General features: G+C 44.8%; 1 protein-coding gene across 1 annotated transcript in view; it reads right to left on the reverse strand.

The window, feature by feature from the left end:
• The window catches only part of ZNF556 (zinc finger protein 556), a 144,276-nt gene that overhangs the window by 21,697 nt on the left and 103,835 nt on the right, over nucleotides 1–18,744 (reverse strand). Inside the window, exons 2-4 of the mRNA XM_080800378.1 lie at nucleotides 6,416–6,542; nucleotides 5,794–5,977; nucleotides 4,760–4,869 (exon numbers count right to left, since the gene is read on the reverse strand). Of these exons, the coding sequence (XP_080656504.1) occupies nucleotides 4,760–4,869; nucleotides 5,794–5,977; nucleotides 6,416–6,542 (421 nt within the window). The remainder of the gene's footprint in view (nucleotides 1–4,759; nucleotides 4,870–5,793; nucleotides 5,978–6,415; nucleotides 6,543–18,744) is intronic.

Consider the following 18,744-nt stretch of genomic DNA (forward strand, 5'->3'; position numbering starts at 1 on the left):
TTCTCTCTGCTAGTATTTTGCTGGGGAGTTTTACACACAAATTCATATGGGCTGCTGGTGTGTAGTTTTGTTTCCTTGTAGAATCCTTGGCTTTTCTATCAGGGTGATGCTGGTCTCATAGCTCAAGAGGTGTTCTTTTCTCTTCAATTTTTTGGGGACATTTTTGATAAGTATTAATATTCTTCTTTAAATTGTTTGGTACAATTCACCAGTGAAGCCATCAGGTTCAGGAGTTTTCTTTGGGAGGGTTTCGATCACTGATTCAATTTCTTGATTCGTATAGCTGTTTGGATTTTCTGTTGCTTCATGACTGATTCTCAGCAGGTTTTGTGTTTTTAGGAATTTGCCTGTTCCATCTCGGTTGCCCAATTTGTTGCTGTACAGTTCTTCTGTAGCCCTTTCTGCTGCTGTAGACTCAGTAGCAATGTCCTCACTGCCTTTCTGATTTTAACAATTCGGATCTTCTCTTTCTTAGTCCGCCTAGCTACAGGTTTGTCAGTTTTGTTGATCTGAAAGAACCAAGTCTTAATTTTTTTCTCTTTAATTTTCTCTATTATTTTTCTGTTTTCCTTTTCATTTATCCCTGCTCTAATCTTGATTATTTCCTTCCTTCTCCTAGGTTTTGATTTGCTTCTTGCTCCACCTCTTAGGTTGTGAAGTCAGATTGCTGAATTGAAGTCTTGTTTTTTCTTGTTTTTCTAATATAAGTATCTGTAGATTATAAATTCTCCCTTAGCAATGCTGTTGCTGCACTCTATGTTTTGGTAAGTTTTTTTTTCCTTTTCATTTCTCTCAAGTACCTTTAAATTCCCCTTGGGATGCCTTTTTTTTGTGCGCTGGATTACTTTAAAGTACGATAATTACTGTTACCGTCCAAGAAAAGGCGCTGCTGCTGAGGGGAACCATATGCTGTTAAGGTTGATGATAAGGTTAAGGTTTGTGCCGCTAAAAAGTTACCACGTCCATCCATGCACGCCTCTGAGTTTGAAAAAGGTGGTAACAATTTGAAATACTTGAGGGGCGCCTGGGTGGCTCAGTGGGTTAAGCCTCTGCCTTCGGCTCCGGTCATGATCTCAGGGTCCTGGGATCGAGCCCCACATCGGGCTCTCTGCTCAGCAGGGAGCCTGCTTCCTCCCTCTCTCTCTGCCTGCTTGTCTGCCTACTTGTGATTTCTGTCTGTCAAATAAATAAAATCTTAAAAAAAAAATTTGAAATACTTGAAATACTAAAATAATGAGAAAATAATAATGTTTCAAAGAGTATTTAAGTTGAAACTGGAGAATGAGTAGTTTTTACGTTCTCCCCAGGTACGTTTCTCTTTGGTGTTTTACAAAGAAAGTGGTCAGGCTGGGGTGTGCAAGAGAACCAGTAGTGGGTGACTGAGGGACATTGGGTGGCTGGGCACGTGATGTACCTTTGTGATATCCTTGGCAGTTTTGACACTGCTGTGGTTTGTGACATGGATCCTGCCACTGTTTCCAGCCTTAGAGACCGGCTCCCTAATGGGAGCAGGTGTGCATCTCCAATGGTGCTTCTCCGGAGGAGGACACATCTGTTCTGGAGGTGGGAACTTCAGAGCTGGGAGAGATCTCAGCACGGGCGCTGGAGAGACACACTGCTGGTGCCCGAGGATAAGGATGCCTCAAACAGGGTCCCACTGGGAAGACTGGCTGGTCTTTCGTCTTGTAGCCACAGCATTCCCAAAGTACAGGACTCAGCACACAGTCACAATCATTGCCAAGATTTCTCACAGGGAAAGGATAAGAGGAATAGGCCCATGGGCCCACACTGGGAAAGCAAGACACAAGCCCCCACTCTCATCCAGACCTTTCCTGTGGAAGGGCTGTATGGAAGAGGAATAAAAGCATTTCCACAGAAAAATATTTTCCTACCCCTTTCCCAGACACATCCCATTTAAGATGAAATGTTAAGTCTTCAAAAATAGATTTGCACAACCTTTCATTCATTTTGTCCTGATGTGGCCCAGAGATGACGATGTTTCTGGAGATGTCGCCGTCACCTTAGTACAGCGTCTGCTCCAGGACAAAGGGGAGGGAAGGGGCTCAGGCTGCCAGGAAGCAGAGCACAACTCTGCAGGGGGTCAACCCCACGAGCGCGATGTCAGGAGTGGGTGGAGAGGCCACTGTGCCTGAGCTGTGCTCTCCTCAAATGAACAGCTTTGGGTGGGAATTACAAGTCAGCAATACAACAGTCTGTATCAGATGACTGCGGTACTGTTTATGATCATTGTAAACGTTAAACTTTTATGTCCACTTACTCCATCCATCCTGGTGCAAGGGGCACAAACAAAGACTGCTAAACCCACTTTTCTTAATCACTGAAAATTTACTCAGACTCCTAGTAGTAAAGTCAGCATTTACAGTGTTAACATTACAACCGCCAATCAAGATCCCGGCTGGAATGCAAGAGAGGCCAGTGGAGTGGCCCACTGCAGCCGGAGCTGGTCACGAATGCAGCCTGCAATTCTGCTACCAGGATGTTCAAACACCCACACCCATGTGCAAAGCACCGGAAAGCCCTGCTCCGTGACGGCCATTTAGTCATAAGTGCATACCGCGTGGCCTAAACCTTTTAACCATCAAGAAATGAAGCTTGAAGCATGCTCCTACCTCCGCTTCCTGTGGTTCTTATTATAACTGGAAGACGCACCTTAGCAATAGCCATCACGGAACCTAGAAGGACAAGGTTTATTACTCGCAAGTCCTGGGAAGTACACAGCACACCTGGGGCCACACAGCAAGGCTGTAAGAGAGTGAATGCAGACCTGGTGTTCTGCCTACTTTGGGGTCAAGGGTGGGATGTCCAGGGTTTTGCAGGTTGATTCTTTAGTAGGAACTTCACCGGTGGAGGGTGGCCTGCTTCTGGACCGGGGGGTTCTGCTGGTAGCTGCGGTCTACAGCCAACTATGTGTAGTCTACATGGAGGTCTTTGACACAGAAGCCACAGCAGTCCAACGCAGTCAGGTGCTACGTTATAATCTGACGCTCACTGTCACGCACTTACACCGCAATACACTATGTAAGAGTTAAACTCTGTGTCACATAAAAGCACACTTCACATTACTGTAGCACAAATAAACTACCAAGAAAGAAAATGGTATTAACTGAAAAATCAGGCAAAAAAACAGAACACTTTTCAAACTTTCACACCCTCGCTGAAGGAGGACTTGGAGTTCTTACATGAGCACTTATTTGTGAAAGAACTGGAAATTCACTATTTAGGGGTCCAGTGTTAAATGAGGTAATGACAAACACAATACCATGTTTATAACTTCTATATTTCCTTCCCAGAGTATAATATACGAATTAGTGCAAGATATTCCAACATTACTTACAATTACCGAATCTCTCTCTAGAAAGCAAGGCCTAAGAAAGATTCTTCCAACATTACATGCATTTCCGGGGCTGCTACCCAGTGTGTGTCCTCATGTGGTTTCGAAAGGATGAGGGCCACTTGAAGGCTTTCCCACATTGTTTACATTTATGGGGTTTCTCTCCAGTGTGCATCCTCACGTGCTTCTGTAATGATGAGGACCAACTAAAGGCTTTCCCACACTGTGCACACTCATAAGGCTTCTCTCCAGTGTGAGTCCGCACGTGGCCTTGGAAGGATCTGGAAGAAGTGAAGGCTCTCCCACAATTCTCACATTTATACAGTTTCTCCTCAGTGTGGCTTCTCACATGTTCTCGGAAGGTTGAGGGCCAACTGAAGGCTTTTCCACACTGTTTACACTCGTAAGGTTTCTCCCCAGTGTGGGTTCTCACGTGCCCCTGGAAGGACTTGGGGGAGCTGAAAGCTTTCCCACAGAACTCACAGTTATACAGCTTCTCCCCAGTGTGAACCCTCACATGTACTCGGAAGGTTTCAGGCCAACTGAAGACTTTCCCACATTCCTTACATTCATAGGGCTTCTCTCCAGTGTGTGTCTTTTCATGTCGTTGGAAAGACTGGGGATAACTGAAGGTTTTCCCACACTGTCTGCATTTATAGGGCTTCTCTCCAGTGTGTGTTATCATGTGTCTTCGAAAGGTGGAAGGATAAATGAAGGCTTTCCCACATTCCTTACACTTATGTGGCTTCTCCCCAGTGTGGGTTCTCTCGTGTCTAGTAAGACGGGCAAACCCGTGGAAGGCTATGCCGCACTGCTTGCATTCGTAAGTTTTCTCTGCTGTGTGACTCTTTTTATGTTGAGCAAGGGAGTAAGGATGTCGAAAAGTTTTCCCACATAACTTGCATTCATAGGGCTTCTCCCCGGTGTGTGTTATCACGTGCCTTTGAAAGACGGAGGGATAAATGAAGACCTTCCCACATTCCTTACACTTGTATGGCTTTTCTCCAGTGTGAGTTCGCACATGCCCAGTAAAACTGGAGAACTCATGGAAGGTTTTCCCACACTGCCTGCATGCATAGGTTTTCTCTGAAGTGTGAATCTTCATATGTTGAGTGAGAGAGTAAGAATGGTGGAAGGCTTTTCTGCATAACTTACATTCATAGGGCCTCTCCCCTGTGTGTGTTACCATGTGTCTTTGAAAGATTGAGGGATAAATGAAGGCTTTCCCACATTCCTTACACTTATATGGCTTTTCCCCAGTGTGTGTTTTCACGTGTCTAGTAAGACTGGAGAACTCTTGGAAGGTTTTCCCACACTGCTTGCATTCATAGTTTCTCTCCGGAGTGTGAATCCTGATATGCTGTGTGAGAGAGTAGAAGTAAGGAAAGGTTTTCCCACATAACTTACATCCGTAGGGCTTCTCTCCCGTGTGAGTTCTCAGGCGTGTGCCACAAATGCAAGCCTGCTGGTGTTCCTGACACAGGTGTGGTTTTTGTCCACAGTGAGATCTGACGTGCCTTTTAAGGGAAGAAAGATGCATGAAGCCTTTCACACACTTGGTGCATTCATAGAGTTTTACTCCAGTGGAAATATTCTTGCAGAAATTAAAATGGGAAAGCTGGCTGCACGTTTCTCTGTGTTGATTTCTTTCTTTACTTTCACAGAACCTGTCTGTTGCAGGATTTCTGTTAAAAGTCAGAAACACTTTATCAATATTATGCTTATTAATGATTGGTTATTAGCAACCAGTAACTATTAGAACCAGATGGCTAACTGCATTTTAGTATCCGGAAGTTTTTCTACCCTCTGCGGATCGTCTTAAAGTTAACTAAATGCCCTAGAAGCGACCTCTATCGTGTTCACTGTTCATTCTGTTTATCACGTATGGGGTCTTCCTAAAAGAGTGTCTAACTGAATTATGCTTCAAACACTCAATGTCTTGGTCAAGTTTTTAACATATACTTTTTAAAAAAAAATATTTTATTTATTTATTTGTCAGAGAGAGTGAGCACAGGCAGACAGAGTGGCAGGCAGAGGCAGAGGGAGAAGCAGGCTCCCCGCTGAACAAGGAGCCTGATGTGGGACTCGATCCCAGGACGCTGGGATCATGACCTGAGCTGAAGGCAGCCGCTTAACCAACTGAGCCACCCAGGCGTCCCTCAGTCAAGTTTTTAAAAACCTTCCCAGAATTTGAAATAGATTTGGGGGCACCTGGTTGGCTCAGTCAGTTAACCGTCTGCTGTCAGCTCAGGTCATGATCTCAGGGTCCTGGGATCAAGCCCTGTGTCATGCTTTGTCCTCTCTCTCTGTCCCTCTCCCACCCGACTTGTCCTCTCTCTCTAAAATAGATTTGGAACTTGGTTTTTAGTTTTTTAAATTTCACGACATACTGAAACTCTGTCCTAGGATTAATACTGCTTTACCTTATGAACACAACTCACCTCTGATGTCTTGCATGGTTTCCATGTTGATCTTTAAAGCTGTGGTCTTCCCAACTTTTTTCTAAAATGTAGGCACAAGAATGATTTCCTGCGAATTTTGCCATTTTCTGTTCAATAGATTTTTTTTTCTCCAGCGTATCCTGTTGAGAAACCAACCCACTGGCTTTCAACAGTGTTTCATAATCTGGAACAAAAAGGTGAATGAACATATTAAAGGAAGAAGGAACTTATGAGGAAAGAAAGACTCTGAGGACTTTAGTGCTTTCAGCCTTTTCACCCCAGTGGCAGGCAGGAGGGGTCAGAAGGGTAGGCAATTTACTAAATATCCCACGTTTTCCAAGAAACTTCTCTGTGAACCAAAACAACAGATGAAGCCAGTCCCCCACTACCGATAAGCCAAGGAGGCTTCAAATCTGAACCAAGACAAAAATAAAACCTCAGTTTAATGCACACATTTCCACTATCATGGAGACATTACTATGTTGCAGGTCCGAGATGGCTGTGACCATGTCTGTTTTTACTTTCCAGTGCATTCCTTTTCCACGATTCGAATAGTGGAAAAGCACCGACAAGAGATACTTGTTTACTAAATGACAAAGTGAAGGCCTGCAGCCATTCTTACCCACTGAGACCAGATTCTGGAAAGTTTCCAGCATCACATCTCTATAGAGGTTCTTCTGCATAGAATCCAGCAAAGCCCACTCCTCCAGGGTGAAGTCCACAGCCACATCTTCAAAGACCACCAAGTCCTGAAACATACAAATGCGTGCAGGAGGAAGGTGAGTCTGAAAGCACTGGGAAACTAAGATCAGTTCATAGGAAGTTGAAATCCAACCCTCTAGTCTCTCAATATGTGCTCAGACTCCAACAGGCTTACCTGCACCACTAAGGAGTCAACCGTAACACAACATTTATCATGACTGCTCTCATCTTACTCCTTTCTATCACCAGGGCCCACGGAGATATGCCATGCACATTAAGTAAATACTTCTGTTGGAAAGTCTGCAGTAAAAGCGTAACAGACCTCAGTTGTCCAAACCCTGAATATTCTTTAGGACTAGCCCTTGACCCGCTCCTGGGAGGAAATCTGCAAACTCTCAGAACACATGCACTGACAAGTGTCTGTGTATATGGGTGGGGCCTTGAGCCATGAGACATACAGTATCAGACTTGCAGAAGAGCTGGATGCTGAGAAGCTAAGACCACTCACACAGGAGTGCCCATGGCTAACCCTCAGTAAAACCCCAGAGTCTGAGGCCTGGGTGAGCTCCCCTGGCTAGAAATATTTTATAGAAGTTGTCACACATTATGCTCTGTCTGTACGACGGCATCAAGAGGAGATGACTTGGAGCTTGATCCTGGGTTCTCCTGGATTCTGCTTCAGGTTCCTTTTCTATTCACTAATTTTAATACAGACCCTTTCCCCATAGTAAACGGAGCACTGTGTGTGACGGTTTTTCTGAAATAAATCCTTCTATAGAATAAACATTTCTGTGAGCCCTTGTAGGGAGTCCTCCTATTCGAGGTTGGTCTTGGAGACCCCTTACGCTAAGCACCACCAACTCCCTCGGATATAAAGTCATTCCCTGCAGGGGCGAGCGGCAGATTGAAACTGCCAAGACACAGAATCAGGGAAGGTGAAGGCAGACTGGCAGTCTGAGGACCAGAGAGAACAAACATGAGAACAGAAGACGTGGGGGCTGCCATCTGGTGTACCAATACACGCGTGCTGGCAGTACGGGATTGGGAGAGGAGGGAACCCAACAAATACTCAAGAGATCATGATTAAAAACATCCTAAATTTGTTGAAAATCAGCTACACGTCCAGATGCTCAATGGACCTCCAAGAATAAAACCACAAAGAGGTCCAAGAACAGATACATGGTAGGGAAAACGGTGGAAGCCAGAGATGAGAAATACTGAAAGCAGCAAGAGGAAAACCTGTCACCTAAAAGGGAACCACAATAAGACAAGAGCTGATTCTCAGCAGAGACAGCAGAGGTCAGAGGTAACGGGTAATGTATTCGGAACACTGAGAGCATGAGCAACTGCCAATGAAGAATCCACAGCCCAAAAGCTACTTTTGAAAGTGAAGGCAAAATGACACATTCCCAGGTAACAAAATCTGAGAGGTGTTTTTCCCAGGAGAAGCACAATATAAGAAAATACTAAGAAGATTCTTGAAACCGATAGCAATTGAGGCGGAGCACTTCGATGACAACATAGTAGGAGGATTCCAGTCTGGCTCATCCCTAGAGCACAGCTGGGTAGTATCAAATCATTCTGAATACCCAAGAAATCAATCTGTAGCTGACAGAACCAGGGGCACAAGTACAAGGAGAAAAGAGGCCACCCTGAGGAAGGCAGCACATGTGAAGCTACAGTTTGGGGGAAACAGACTGCAGGTGCTACAGAGGGAAGGGAGCCATGGTTGCAGAGAGAGGTGAGACAGGAACGCATGGGAAGGCACAAGGAGAACATTCCCCAAAGCCACTGGCTGGGAAAATGAGACAGGCTGATTTTCCTGAGTTTTTGCAACCAGCGCAGCTCAAATACTGGAGTTAAAGAAGGTGGCAGGCTTGACTGGGATAGAGCCCTAAGAGCATGGCCCTACTCCCGCAATGAAGGCATGCAACCATGCCAGGGTAGACAGTGTGATCTGAAGATCATCTAACGGGCACAGGGAGAGATTGTTCACTCTTCCTTTTTTTAAAAGAATTTATTTATTTGACAGAGAGAGACCACAAGTAGGCAGAGAGGCAGGCAGAGAGAGAGAGAGAGAGAGAGAGAGAGAGAGAAGGAAGCAGGCTCCCCACTTAGCAGAGGACCCAATGCGGGACGTGATCCCAGGACCCTGAGATCATGACCTGAGCCGAAGGCAGAAGCTTAACCCACTGAGCCACCCAGGCGCCCCTGTTCACTCTTCTTGAAGTGCTTCTGTGAGAGGTGATGTTCGCGGAGTTGCCTCTCAAGGGACAAAAGAGCCTGCAGGTGCAATTTCCCTCCCCTGCCCCTTAGCATGGATGCAGAGACACCTGCTGAGAGCCCCTAAGCTGGAAAGTGGTTGTTTAGCCTGCTTGCTCATAATCCCACACCCTGTGATCTGCTATGACTGCCCTTCTGGATCACACCAGCATCAATCCCAACACAGTGGGATTCTCTCCTAGAGGACCACCACAGATCCCCTCCACACCAGGCCCCTGAAGTTTGGAGTTTTAAAAATCAGACAATTCAGCTGTTATAGAGCCCAAAATATGTTGCACTACTTCACGAAGACAATCAACATGGACACAGTTTGAAAACAGCAATCTGGGGCACCTGGGTGGCTCAGTGGGTTAAAGTCTCTGCCTTTGGCTCGGGTCATGATCCCGGGGTCCTGGGATCGAGCCCTGGGTTGGGCTCTCTACTCGGAGGGGAGACTGCCTCCCTTCCTCTCTCTCTGCCTGCCTCTCTGCCTGCTTGTGATCTCCGTCTGTCAAATAAATGAATAAAATCTTAAAAAAAAACAAACAGCAATCTGAAAAACACCTAGGATACATGGGGGGAATTTTTCGCTCTTCTTTGAGGGCTTCCCTGAGAGCACAAGCACGGACTCCCCTCTTGGGACAAAGGAGCTGCCTGGTGCCATTTTCCTACTCCGCCCCTCAGCACAGACCAACGTCAGTGAATGGCACAACAGCAACACTGACTTAACCTGCTCACACCAAGTCCCGCCTCCCTGCACTCTGCAAGTACTGCTTTTCTGACAAGTGCAGCTAAGGACAGCACAGCGGGCCCCTCTCTCCGAAGACCAGCATAAGGCCCCCCACCCAATGCACACATTATGACTACTGACAATAGTTCCTGCAAAGCTCCAGTTCTCGTGGAAATAGCATCAGGTCTCATTTAACAAGCAGACCAGAGCACACCTACTTGAATCTCACCCAACTCAAGGTCCAAACTGCCCCATGCAGGCAAGGAGAGCCTCCGTAAATGACTGAACTGAGGGACAGAACAGCCAAAACACAATAGTCAGTACATGCAGCACATACCAGAGGCAATTCCTGAAACACCAGACCCTAAACATTATATGACTCTTCATAAAGCCATTACTCTCAGAAGCAGGAAACACAAGAGGCTTTCCTAATACACAGAAGAAGACAGACACCTAGACAAAATGCCAATACAGAGAAATTCACCCCAAAAGAAAGAACAAGAAAAGGTCATGGTAGGGGATCTAATTGAAACAGATACAAGTAATATGCTTGATGCTGAATTTAAAACAACAATCATAAGGATACGTTGGGCTTGAGAAAAGTGTGGAAGACATCAGGGAGACACCACAGATATAAAAGAGCTAAAAATAGGCTGGGGGCACCTGGGTGGCTCAGTCATTGAGCGTCTGCCTTTGGCTCAGGTCATGATCCCAGAGTCCTGGGATCGAGTCTTGCATTAGGCTCCCTGCTCAGCAGGAAGCCTGCTTCTCCCTCTCCCACTCCCCCTGCTTGTGTTCCCTCTCTTGCTGTATCTCAGTCAAATAAATAAAATCTTAAAAAACAAAAACAACAACAACGTGAGATTTGAAATCAAGTGGATGTAATGACCACAAAAATGGAAGAAACTAAGGAATGAATAATTTACCTAGAAGATACAATTATTTATTTATTTTTAAAGATTTTATCTATTTATTTGACAGACAGAGATCACAAGTAGAGAGGCAGGCAGATAGAGAGAGGGAAGCAGGCTCCCTGCTGAGCAGAGAGCCCGACGTGGGGCTCAATCCCAGGACCCCGGGATCATGACCCGAGCCGAAGGCAGAGGCTTTAACCCACTGAGCCACCCAGGTGCCCCTAGAAGATAAAATTATTTAAAATAATGAAGCTGTACACAATAGAGAAAGAATAATGGATCATGAAAGCAGACTTCGGGAACTCAGTGACTCCATCAAACAAAATAACATTCATATCATAGGAGTCCCAGAAAAAGAGAGAGAAAAAGAAACAGAATTTATGGGAAGAAATAACAGCTGAAAACTTCCCTAAGCTGGGTAAGGAAACAGACATCCAAATCCAGGATGTACAGAGAACTCCCATCAAAATCAACAAAAGTAGGCTAACACCAAGACATATTGTATTTAAGTTTGTAAAATACAATGATAAAGAAAAAATCCTAAAAGCAGCATGTGAAAGGAAGTCCCTAACTTACAAGGGAAGACAAATAAGGATAGCAGCGATCTCTCCACAGAAACTTGGGAAGCCAGAAGAGAGTGGCAAGATATATTCAATGTGCTGAATGGGAAAAATCTGCAGCCCAGAATACCCTATGCAGCAAAGCTATTATTCAGAATAGGAGAGAGAAAAAATCTACCAGAAAAACAAAAACTAAAGGAGTTCATGACCACTAAACGAGCCCTGCAAGAAATAGTAAAGAGGACTTATTCGGAGGGGGAAAACAGACCCAAAGTAACAAAGACTAGAAAGAAATTTTAAAAAACTCCAGAAACAATGATAAAATAAGTAATTAAATGGCATTAAATATATACCTATCAATAATTATGCTGAATGTAAGTGGACTAACGGCTCTAATCAAAGACAGGGTGTCAGAATGGATTAAAAAAAAACAAAAAAAAAAAACCCGTGGGGTGCCTGGGTGGCTCAGTCGTTAAGCATCTGCCTTCCACTCAGGTCATGATCCCAGGGTCCTGCTCAGCAAGAAGCCTGCTTCTCCCTCTCCCTCTGCCACTCCGCCTGCTTGTGCTCCCTCTCTCACTGTGTCGCTCTCTGTCAAATGAGCAAATAAAACCTTTTAAAAAAGAGAAAGGACTCAAATAAATAAAATCACAAATGAGAAGTAACAACACAGAAATACAAACAATTATGAAAATATTATGACAAATTATATGACACCAAATTGGACAATCTGGAAGAAATGGGTAAATTCCTAAAAACATATAAACTACCAAAACTAAAACAGGAAGAAATAGAAAACCTGAACAGACCCATAACCAGCAAAGAAATTGAATTACTAATCATAAAATCTCACAACAAACAAAAGTCCAGGGCCAGATGGCCTCCCAGGTGAATGCTACCAAACATTTAAAGAAGAGTTAATACCCATTCTTCCCAAACTGGTCCAAAAAAAAAAAAAAGAAAAAGAAAAAGAAAGAAGGAAATGGAAAGAAAACGTTCTACAAGGCCAGCATTACACTGATTCCAAAACCAGACAAAGATTCCACTAAAAAAGAGAACTACAGGCCAATATCCCTGATGAACAAGGTTGCAAATATTTTGGGGGGGGGGGGATGCAAAAATTCTTAACAAAATACTAGCAAATCAAATTTAACACTACTAAAAGAATCATTCACTGCAATCAAATGGGATTTGTTCCTGGGCTGCAAGAGTGGTTCAATATTCACAACTCAGTCAACATGATACACGACATTCAGAAAAGAAAGAATAGGGGCGCCTGGGTGGCTCAGTGGGTTAAGCCTCTGCCTTTGGCTCAGGTCATGATCTCAGGGTCCTGGGATCGAGTTCCGCATCAGGCTCTCTGCTCGGCAGGGAGCTTGCTTCCTCCTCTCTCTCTCTCTGCCTGCCTCTCTGCCTACTTGGGATCTCTCTGTGTCAAATAAATAAATAAATCTTTAAAAAAAAAAAAAAGAAAGAAAGAAACCCTTAGCAACTTAAAAACAGGCGGCAACGTGCAAAGCCCCATGAGGGAAACATCAGAAAGGAGTTCATTAAAGAACACACAAAGAGAGATGCCTGGGTGGCTCAGTTGGTTAAGCCTCTGCTTTTGGCTTGGGTCATGATCCCAGGGTCCTGGGATCGAGTCCGGCATCGGGCTCCTTGCTCAGCGGGGAGCCTGCTTCTCCCTCTGCCTCTGCTGCTCCCCCCGTTTGTGCTCTCTCTCTCTCTGACAAATAAATAAATACATACATAAATAAAATCTTTTTTTTTAAAGATTTTATTTATTTATTTGACAGAGATCACAAGTAGGCAGAGGAGGCAGGTTCCCCGCTGAGCAGAGAGCCCGATTCGGGGCTTGATCCCAGAACCCTGGAAGCATGACCTGAGCCGAAGGCAGAGGCTTTAACCCATCGAGCCACCTAGGTGCCCCCATAAATAAAATCTTTAAAAAAAAAAAAAGCATGCACGAAGAGTACAGAGTGCAAACTTTTCCCAATTAATCTTGGTGAAAAGGAGTCCCATGACCTCACTCCCAGGTGACAGCCCATCCAGAGCCACCAGAGGGAAAAAATATGTCAAAATTATAAACAAAAAAGTTGCCTATATTCAGAGCTAAAAGTATTATGCAAGAGTCATAAGGAACTAGAAGATGAGCAGAAAATCAGATTTTTGTTAAGTTTCCAGAATGCAAGCACAATACGAAAATAAATCTCATCCATTTGAATCACGAGCAACAGCAATTTAAAAGAAACTTTAGAAAATGGGAGGAGGAGAAGACGGCAGTGAAGTCGGAGGATATTAGGCTCACCTCATCCCAGGAATACAACTAGATACCTATTAAGTCATCCTGAATACCCCAGAAATCGACCTGAAGACGACCAAGACAAACTCCACAGCTGAAGGTAGAAAAGAGGCCATATCAGAAAAGGCAGGAAGTGCGGAGCCATGGTTGGGAGAGATTGTGGCCGCTACAGTGGGGAGCGAACCCCTGTCACCAAGCACAAGAGACAGACTAGCACCCAGAGGAATGCACAGGGAACATGAATCCCCGTAACAATTGGGCTGGAAAGTGAGTGGCTCCAAATTTCGTGAGTTCTTGCAACCAGTGGGGCTTAAAGCTTGGAGTTTAGGGATGCCTGGCTGGATCAGCATCTGCCTCCAGCTCAGGTCATGATCCCAGGGTCCTGGATCTCATCCTGAATCAGGCTCCCTGCTCAGTGGGGAGTCGGCTTCTCTCTCTCCCTCTGCCTCTCCCCCTACTTATACACACTCTCTCTCTCTCTGACAAATAAATAAAATCTTAAAAAAATAAAACTTGGAGTTTTAAAGGTAAGCATGCTTGGCTCTGCGAGAGTGCAGAGGACGTTGATCTTGGAGAAAAGACAGACTGCGGACCTGCAGCACGGAGAGTGATCTGAAGAGCACCTGGGAGACACAGCGGGAGGTTAGTTACTCATCTAGGAGCACATCCCAGGGGTGCCTGGGTGGCTCAGTGGGTTAAGCCTCTGCCTTCAGCTCAGGTCATAATCTCAGGGTCCTGGGATCGAGCCCGGCATCTGGATCTCTGGTCAGCGGGGAGCCTGCTTCCCACCCCCTTCTGCCTGCCTCTCTGCCTATTTGTGATCTCTGTCTGTCAAATAAATTAATAAAATCTTAAAAAAAAATAGGAGCATGTCCCAGAGAGGCAACATTCACTGAGAGACACCTTCAAGAACAAAGGAACTAGCTGGCCTCATCTCCCTCTGCTGCCCCTCTGCATAAGCACAGGCCACCTGTGGGAACTAGCACAGTGCTGACATGTGCTACCCAACTTCCTTACACCAAGTCTCACTGTGCCCTGGTGGAACCACCATTCAGTCATGCTTCCCTCAGGCGCAGTGCAGCAGGACCCCCTGCCCCAGAAGTCCAGCCTAAACCCCTGCTCACACCTCATCTACGAACTTGAGTTTTGTGGAGCCTTGGTTCCAGCAGCCGTGGTGACAAGTCTCATTTCACAAGCAGACCAGAGCACACCTACTTGAAACACCGCATTCAGGCCAGGGACCAAACACTGCCCATGACGGTCAACGAGGGCCTCTCCAGATGACTGTCCTGAAGGAGAAAGCAGCCAGGACAAAACAGCAGCGCACACTCTTCGGAGACTAGAGACAGGACCTCCTTTTCATAGAGCCATTGCCCTCAAAAACAGCCGATATAGCTGACTTTCCTAACACGGAGAAACAGGCACAGAGACTGAGACAAAAATGAGACACAGGAATTTGTCCCAAATGAAAGAAGAGGACAAGACCACGGCCAGAGATCTACACAAAACAGACATAAGTAACACTAGCCTGATGGAGCAAGTAGACGTACTCACCGTAGGGACAGTCACTGGACTTGAGAAAAGAGTGAAGCGCATCAGTGAGAACGTCAACACAGATATCAGGACAGTACAGCAGGGACAACGGGCTCCATCAACAAAACGAGAAATAAGCCTGACGGAATGAGCTGCAGACGGGATGCAGCGGAGGAGTGGATGCGTGACCAGACGATAGAGCAACAGAAAGTAACCAGACTGAACAGAAGAGAATTATGCAAAGTGAGAACAGACTTCAGGAACCATCACACATGACAACATCCATGCGACAGGAGCCCCAGGAGGAGAAGAGAGAAAAGGGAGCACAGAGTGCATGTGACGGAAGACCTGGAAACTTCCGTAATCTGAGGAAGGGACCAGGCAGACCAGGAGGCACAGAGAACCCCCCATGAAATCAATGAAAGCAAGTCCACACCAAGGCATACCGTAATTAAAGCGACAAAATATAGTTATTAAGAAAAAATACTAAGGACAGCAAGACAAAGGAAGACGGTCACACACAAAGGAAAGGCATGACATATTCAAAGTGCTGAGTCGGCAAAACCCGCAGCCACGAACACTCCATCCAGCAAGGCTATCATTCAGAAGAGAAGAAGAATAACGTTTCCCAGACAAACTGAAGGAGTTCACGAACACTAAACCAGCCCCGTAAGAAATATTAAAAGGGACTTTTTGAGAGAAAAGGACAGAGCAAAAATGACAATATGAAGGTGGGAAACAAAAGCAGTAAAAACGAGTATTTCTGCAAAACATCAGAACTCACAAAATAAAAGGATGTAAAATATGGGACCATATGCCTAAAATGTGGGGAGGAGAGTGTTGGGTTTTGCCAGGAAACCCTGAGGTGGTGAATGAAAAAATCAGTCCAGACACCTTAGCTGGAGAAAGCAGAGGGCATGGGAACCAGATAGTCTAGTGGCGAAAGGTCCCCAAGCCAGATTCTGTCTCCATATTTACTGTGAATGTCATCAAAACAACAAGGGAATGAGAGAAACAAGAATGTGAAGCTTTAATGGTCAGGACAGTGGCATAAGGAGTATCATGTGAACAGAACGAGCTGTGCTCGGGACGGGTGTGCAGACAGGGAGTGCGTGGACATAAATGTTTCTCCTAAGTCAAGCATTTAGTCCCTGGATGAGTGCACCAAGCTGCAATGAAGATCTGGCTGTTTTCAGCCCAGAAGCCTTGAAGGGGCCCAGTTTTGTGGACACTCCCTTGCTTTTCAGCCAGTCTCACCCAGGGAGGCATGTGTTTGTTAAGTCTGATCTAGCCAGACACTATGAACTTCCACAGAGAGAAGTAAAGAATGGGTCCAAACTCAAACTATGAGGAAGACGTTACATACAAACCTAACAGTAGCCACAGATCAAGATCTACTAATAAATATGCGAAGAATAAAAAGAAAGAAATCCAAGTATGTCACTAAAGAAAACTGGCAAGCCATAAAAGAAGGGATCAGAAAAGTCTTCAGAAACAACTACAAAACAAGTAATAAAATGGCAATAAATATGTATCTATCAATAATTCCTTTGTGGGATGCCTGGGTGGCTCAGTCGGTTCAGCGTCTGCCTTCAGCTCAGGTCACGATCCCAGGGTCCTCGGATCGAGTCCTGCATCATGCTCCCTGCTCAGTGGGAAGCCTGCTTCTCCCTCTCCCTCTGATGTTCCCCCTGCTTGTGCTTTCTCTCTCTCTCTCTCTGTGTCAAATAAATAAATAAAATCTTAAAAAAATAATAATGTGAGGAAAACAGGAGCATTTACAAATACATGGAAATTAAGCAACACATCTTTTGGGGAAAAAAAAAAAGAACATTCCATCCTTAACAGCAGAATACACATTATTTCTTTGTTGTTTTTTTTTTTAAATTTTTAAAAGGTTTTATTTATTTATTTGACAGAGAGGGACACAGCAAGAGAGGGAACAGAAGCAGGGGGAGTGGGAGAGGGAGAAGCAGACTCCCCACGGAGCAGGGAGCCCAATGCGGGGCTCGAACCCAGGACACTGGAATCATGACCTGAACTGAAGGCTGAGGCTTAACAGCTGAGCCCCCCAGGTGCCCTTGTTTCTTAAAAAAAAAAAAGAAAGAAAGAAAAAGATTTTATTTATTTATTTGAAACAAAGAGAATGAGAGAGAGAACGTGGCGGGGGAGGGTCAGGGGGGTCAGAGGGAGAAGCAGACTCCCCTCTGAGCAGGGAGCCCGATGCGGGACTTGATCCTGGGACTCCAGGATCATGACCTGAGCTGAAGGCAATCGTTTAACTAACTAAGCCACCCAGGTGCCCCTACACATTATTCCTAAGTACCCAGGTAACATTCTCCAGAATAGATCACATATTAGCCCCCAAAACAAGCCTCAACAAATTCAAGAAGACTGATGTCATATCACGCATCTTTTCTTACCACAGTGCTATTAAATTAGTCAGCTACAAGAAGAAACCTGGAAAGACCACAAATACATGGAGGTTAAATAACTCGACAATAAGCAATGAATGGTTGAAACAGCAAATAAAAGAAGAAATAAAGCACATGGAAAAAATGAAAATAAAAACACAATGTTTCAAAACCTCTGGAACAGAGCAAAAGTGATTCTAAGAGGGATGTCTATACCAATACAGGCCTACCTCAAGAAGCAAGAAAGATCTCAGAGAAAAACACTCTAACTTTACAAATAAAGGAGCTGGAAAAAGAACAGCAAACAAAACCTAAAACCAGCAGAAGGAAGAAAATAATAAAGATTAGAGCAGTGGGGAAAATTAGAGCAGAAATTACTGACATATAAGCTTAAAAAACAATAGAACACATTAATGAAACCAGGAGGTAGTTCTTTGAAAAGGTCAATAAAATTGATAGACCTGTAGCCAAACCCGTTGGGGGGGAAAAAAAAAAAGGAAGGACCCAAATAAATACAATCACAAATCAGAGAGCAGAAATAACAAATGCCACAAAAATACAATTATGAGGGGCACCTGGGTGGCTCAGTGGGCTAAGCCTCTGCCTTCGGCTCAGGTCATGGTCTCAGGGTTCTGGGCTCGAGCCCCACATCAGGGTCTCTGCTCAGCGGGGAGCTTCCTCCTCTCTCTCTGCCTACCTCTCTGCCTACTTGTGATCTCTCTCTGTGTCAAATAAATAAATAAAATCTTTAAAAAAATACAATTATGAGAATATTGTGAAAAATTACATGCCAACAAATTGGACAACCTAGAAGAAATGGATAAATTCCTAGAAACATATAAACAACCAAAACTGAAACAGGAAGAAGTAGAAAACTTGAACAGACCCATAACCGGCAAAGAAACTGCGTCAGTAACAAAAAATCTCCCAACAAACAAAAGCCCAGGACCAGATGGCTTCACAGGCAAATTCTACCCAACATTTAAAGAAGAAGTAATACCTACTCTTCTTAAACTATTCCAAAAAATAGAAGAGGAAGGAAAACGTCACCCTGTGAGGCCAGCATCACCCTGACACTAAAATCAAATAAGGACACCATGAAAAAAGAGAACTACAGGCCAATATCTCTGATGAACACAGATGCAAAAATTCTCAACAAAATACTAGCAAACAGAATCCAACAACACATTTTAAAAAATCATTCACCATGGGCACCTGGGTGGTCCGGTCGTTCAGTGGCTGCCCCCGGCTCAGGTCATTATCCCAGGGTCCTGGGATCGAGGCCCACATCGGGCTCCCTGACCGGCGGGAAGCCTGCTTCTCCCTCTGCTGCTTCCCCTGCTTGTGTTCCCCTCTCTCTGTGTCTCTCTCTGTCAAATAAGTAAATGAAATCTTTTTTTAAAAAATCATTCACCACGATCAAGTAGGATTTATTCCAGGGTTGCAGGGGTAGTTCAATACTCACAAATCAGTCAAGATGATGTATCGCTTTCCTAAGAGAAAGGACAAGACCGTATGATCATCTCAACAGATA

Source organism: Martes martes (assembly GCF_963455335.1).
Source record: "Martes martes genome assembly, chromosome: 1".
NCBI classification, from domain to species: Eukaryota; Metazoa; Chordata; class Mammalia; order Carnivora; family Mustelidae; genus Martes; species Martes martes.